At 56.5% G+C, this 5,133-nt stretch overlaps 1 protein-coding gene across 1 annotated transcript in view; it reads right to left on the bottom strand.

The window, feature by feature from the left end:
* The window catches only part of LOC115279902 (zinc finger protein 865-like), a 7,558-nt gene that overhangs the window by 986 nt on the left and 1,439 nt on the right, over positions 1-5,133 (bottom strand). The window contains exon 3 of the mRNA XM_029924403.1: positions 7-186. Within this exon, the coding sequence (XP_029780263.1) occupies positions 7-186 (180 nt within the window). The remainder of the gene's footprint in view (positions 1-6; positions 187-5,133) is intronic.

Here is a 5,133-nt window from a genome sequence, read left to right as displayed (position 1 = left end):
CTTCGCGTGCTCGCCGTACAGTTCCATGGGCTCGAAGCGCTGGTGGTTGAGGAACTCCAGGAAGTCGAAGGGGTAGCTCTGGAAGTGAACCCCGTCCTCGCCCCCTATGCCGCTGCCCCCACCGCCCCCGGCGGCCCCGCCCGCTGCGTTCGCCTCCATCTCGGGCGGGGTGGGCGACAGCAGACCCTGTGGAGAAGAGGACAGGACTGAGCACGCGGGCGGGACGACGTGTCCATCTGCCGGAGCCACAGTCTGTCTCCCGGCCTCGCTCCTCTCGCCCCTGCCCCTCCAGCGCCCAGGGCGCCGCACACTCCTTCCCAGTCGTCCACCTCCTTTCTGCGGCCCCTTTGCTCCTGCCCTCTCTCCTGCCCCCCACCATTGTTTCTGGGGTCTTCCCACATCCTCTCTCCCCATCCCCCAGGCCCTCTCCCCAATGCTGCATTCAGGTCCTCAGTTCACGCCCCCAACCTAATTCTCCCAGCACCCCTGGCCTCTGGTCGCAGTCCCCTGGCAAAGTCTTGGGTATCAGCACCGCATCCAAAACCCCTCTCCAAAACACACACACAGGAGCCCCGTTCTCAATCCCCTCAGGTTTGGCCTCTAAGATGATAATGAGAGAGGGAGGAATCTGGGCCCCACCACATTCTAGCTGTGTGACCACAAGCAAGTTCCTAAACCTCTCTGTGCAGCGATTTCCTCCTCTACAAACGAAGGTGACAAAGCACAGCCCTCCGCTCAGGGCCGATGTGAGGATCCAACAATCAAATACACGTCAGGCCTTGGGGTGGGTGCTTCCTGGCACTTTGCAAGCTCTCGGAAAGTGGAGGGTACTATATCCATACCACTCTCAGCACTGGCAGTAGAGACACAAAGTCAGGACAGACCAAGACAACCGGAATGAAATCTGCGTTGGGAAGAGCCGTGTTCTTTACTACAAGCTGTTTGCCCTGAAGAAACAAGTTACAGCGGAGGCCTGGGACCGAGAGGGCAGCCTGATGCGGCAGGAACCAGGTGGGCCCCGCGCCTGGGCAGGCCTGGGTTCAAGTTCCCTCTCCTTCCCAGGCCAGGCGTTCTCCATTTCTATAAGGAGTCAGTAAGCCCTAGGCTGCAGGGGGAATTTAGGGGGCTCCCCCAGCATGGAAGGAGCATTATGTGTACCTTCGGTGACATCACACACCGGGGGCACCCCGACAGCAAAGGCCCAGGGGGTGCAGGTCCCCGTCCTCGCCCCAGGTGGGGCTCTCCCTGCCTCCTCTGCCCCGGTGGTCGGTCTCTGGGCTCCTCCTTTACATTCCGGCCCCCACCTGAACCTTGGCTCCTACAGGTGATTTTTGAACCTGCGCCACCCAGGGGGCCGGGGAAACACCTTCACCGAGTCCGCAGAGAGCCGGTGGGAGAAGGGCCCCCGACGTGTAGCTGGCGTCTTGCCCGTAATCCCTGGCCCAGGGGGCCTCTGCACGACAGAGGTCAGTGGTGCCTACCGAGGCCAGGGCCCATCTGCCCCCAAGCCGGCCGGCTCTCTCCCCCCACAGGTGAAAGGTGAGTGTCTCCTCCACTCCCTCCGCCAAGAGGTTAGTATTTTTAGCCTCTAGCTCTGGGTGTCCTTGGATGAGACCCAGCGTGCCATGCCCTTCACACCCCTCTGGGGAATCTGCTCTCCAGAAGGAGCAAAGGCATGGCTGCTGTGGTGGTGGGAGCCTGTGGGGGAAACCGGAACCGGGGAGGCCTGGCTAGCGTGGGGTGGTGGGCAGAGAAAAGCACGTGGCAGAGGAGTGCAGCGGGGGGGAGGCAGCTCAGGGAAGACCTGCCGCCCTGGCTTACCTCCATCAGGGCCCCTGTCAGTGACAGTGAGTGTTCACTGGGCATTTCCCGCCAGCCCAGTGTGTCCCCGGCACATTACACACATTAACTCAATCCCCACAAATCTACGAGACTATGACGTGGAAAGTATTATCCACATTTGACAAAACAGAAGCACAGAGAAGTCAAGTGAATTGCCCAAGGTCACAGAGCAAGTCTGCGGCTCAGCCTCCCTGCTTCGCCAACAGGTTGTTTTGTCAGGGTTGTTCCTGAGGTGGACAAAGGTGGGGTAGATTGTGGGGGCTGGAGCCTTGTTGGGGGGTGTTCTCTAGGTGACGGGAGGAGCTTATGCAGGGGGCTGGATGGAAGGGGAGGCGGGTCACCGTCTTGAACAGACGGAGCAGTGATGCGGTGAGACTGTTGCCCAGGCCTCAGGTCTCTGCTCGACGTCCTGTCCATCCCACCTGGTCCTCTCTAACCCCTCGTCTCGCTGCATTTTCTCATCACTGTCACTGCCAGCACTTGCTGTGTTATTTCGTTGACTGTGTGTTTAAGGTCTGGCCTCCCCACCTGAGAGAACAAGGGTCTGGCCCGTCTTGCTGGCTGCTGTGCCCCCAGCACCAAGCACAGCACCCGATCCAGTGTGGTTGCTTCACAAGTATTTGCTGATATATGGGACTTAAACCTCACCTTCTTAAATTCCCACTGGAGCCACCAAGAAACCGCAGGACTAAGGACCCCCGGATGAATCAAAATGAAAACACAACATACCAAGTCTTAGAGAAGATGCAGCTAATGTAGGGCTCAGAGGTAAACTGATAGCCTGTACTGAGAAATGCTTGTTGAATGAGCAAAGGAACAAGACTCAGCTGAGCAGATCCCCCTGAGGGAGGGGGAGGGACGTTCAGCAGAGACGGACTTGACACGGGGGGGGGGGGGGGGGGCATCCCCGAAGAAGGAACTCAAGGGCGGCGGGGTGTAAGGAGAGAGTGGGGCCCGTGAAGGGTTGCTGCTGGGAGGAGCAGGGAGGGGCTGGGAGGAGCAGGGAGGGGCCGGGGGTCCCACGTGACCAGCTCACAGTATTTCCACTGGGAAATAAGACGCATCTCCTGTTTCAGGGGATCCCAGCCCTAAGTCGGTGTCTTTCCAAGGGGAAACGTGTCCTACGGAGAGAAGCATGATGGGGGCAGCTCTGCCCGAGGGGGACAGCGACTGCCCGAGGGGACAGCGACTGCACTCCTAATCGGAACAGCTCATGTTTATGTTTATTGTTCAACCAGTCTGAGGTGCAGCATCCCCCTGAGGTCCCACGAGGGTCCTGTACTGTTATCATTCCCATTCTGTAAGTGGGAAAACTGAAGGGAAGGTCATTTCCCCAAGGTCATGTAGCCAGGCAAGGGGAAAGCAAGTCTCTCTGATACCAGGTCCTGTGGGCCATTCTGTTGCAACAGGTTCGACTTGGGACGACACTGTCGTCTGTTAACAGCGACACTGACCTAGAGTAAGGCGCACCGTGAAGTTCTGTGCACGCGCCCAGCGCTCTCGTAAATCCCTCAACGGATCTTCCTATTGACTCAAGAAGTGGTGACCTTTATTAACTCTGTTTCACAGAGGAAGAGACTGAGGGCCAGAGGGGTAGGTTCATCTCCTAAAGCCGTACCGGCAACAAGCCGTGGCAGCGCCAGGAACAGGAGGCAGGTGGCGGGGCTCCAGGATGCGTGCTGCTACCCGCCCCCCGCCCCCCAGCATGCTGTCTTTCAGTATTCTCTCTCCAAAACCAACAAAGGCCCCCGCTCCGCCTTATACGAGAAATGCACTTCGCCGCACCCACTTCCCTGATATGTGACCCCAGAACGAGCCGCCGGCACTTTCTGAACGTGAACAAGCCCTGAACTCGCAGTCTTAAGCGGTTTGTCTCCACCTTCATAACAGACTCAGCAGATCAGCATTACTATTCCTCGCATTTAATTGACAGGACGACTAAGGGCAAACCATGTCCCTTCTCTGTTCAAACCCTGCAATGACACCATGTTACTTAAAGTCTCTATGATGACCTACATAGCCTCCACGGCCACCTGGCTGCTCCTCCAATGTGCCAGCGTTCCTACCCCAGGGCCCTTGCACTGGCTGGTGCCTCTGTCTGGAATCCTCTGATTGCTATCTATACCTCTCTCCCCTTCACCTCTGCTCAAAGGCCGTCTCCTCAGTGAGGCTCTCTATGGCCACTGTAACCTGCCACCCACGCCAACATCCTGGCTCTTCCCAGCCTGCGTCGCTTCTGTCCGTACCTGTCGGCATCACCTGCTAAACCATATTCCGCTTGTCTTGTTGCCGGCCCCCACCCGCTCCAGAGGACAGGCTCCGTACAGGCAACGCCTTTTATTGGTTTTGTTCACTGTTCTATCCCAGGACCTAGAACAGTGTTTATCTCCAGAAACATTTGTGAAATAAAGGAATGAATGAGGCTCGGAAAAGAGGGAGCGGTTTGCTCAGAGACAGGAACACTAGTGGAATCCAGGACTCACCCTCTTAACCATTTCACTCTTGGGGGAAGCTGGTGAGAGCAGCCCCCAGTCGCCCACAGTTGTCCAAGAGGATTGAAGTTTACACACAGGTCGTGTGTGGCTTTTTGGGAATCTTTTGAATGAGCCCTTGCCACTCTCCCCTGATCCTGCTGAATTTTAGCCACACACGCATTTTGTCTGTTAATTTTCCCATCAGCTAGCATATGCATCCCGCGAGGGGAGGGGTTTTGTCTATTTTATTCTCTGTCGTGGGACCCGTGTGTACCAGGTCCTCATCAAACACTTGTTTAACAAATGAATGAACAAATGAAGAACAGTTTGGGCCTGGTAGAGCTGACAAAAGCCAGAAAACTGATCACGGTGCCCTTACGCCCAAAGCCCTGTGACATCAAACCCTCTCTCCTCCTGTTCTCTTCAGTTCCTCTGCTCCAACCTCACTGGCTTCCCCTGATGCTCCTCCACTCACCATGATCACGGCCACCTCAGGGCCTTTGCACTTGCAATTCTCTCTGCCTGAGATCGTCCATCCAGATCTCTACATGGCTAGGTTACCTCTGCTAATTCAGGTTTGACCTCTGAGGTAGCCCATTGGGCTGGGAGAACCCAGAAAACAGCATTTATCTTATTTGTTCACCGGTGTTTGAACTCTCTCAACTAGACTGTAAAGCCTACAAAATGAAAGAACATGTGTATCTCTCTCCTTCACTACTGTACGCCCTGCTCCTAGAACAGTGAATAAATGAAGGAAGGAAGGAAGGAACACATGCCTGGGGGGGGGGGGGGACGTCAGGCCACAGTAAAGGGGGGG

The sequence above is a fragment of the Suricata suricatta genome, chromosome 16 (genome assembly GCF_006229205.1).
Source record: "Suricata suricatta isolate VVHF042 chromosome 16, meerkat_22Aug2017_6uvM2_HiC, whole genome shotgun sequence".
NCBI classification, from domain to species: Eukaryota; Metazoa; Chordata; class Mammalia; order Carnivora; family Herpestidae; genus Suricata; species Suricata suricatta.
The sequence above is the reverse complement of the archived record's forward strand: the minus strand, read 5'-3'. Positions and strand labels throughout refer to the sequence as shown.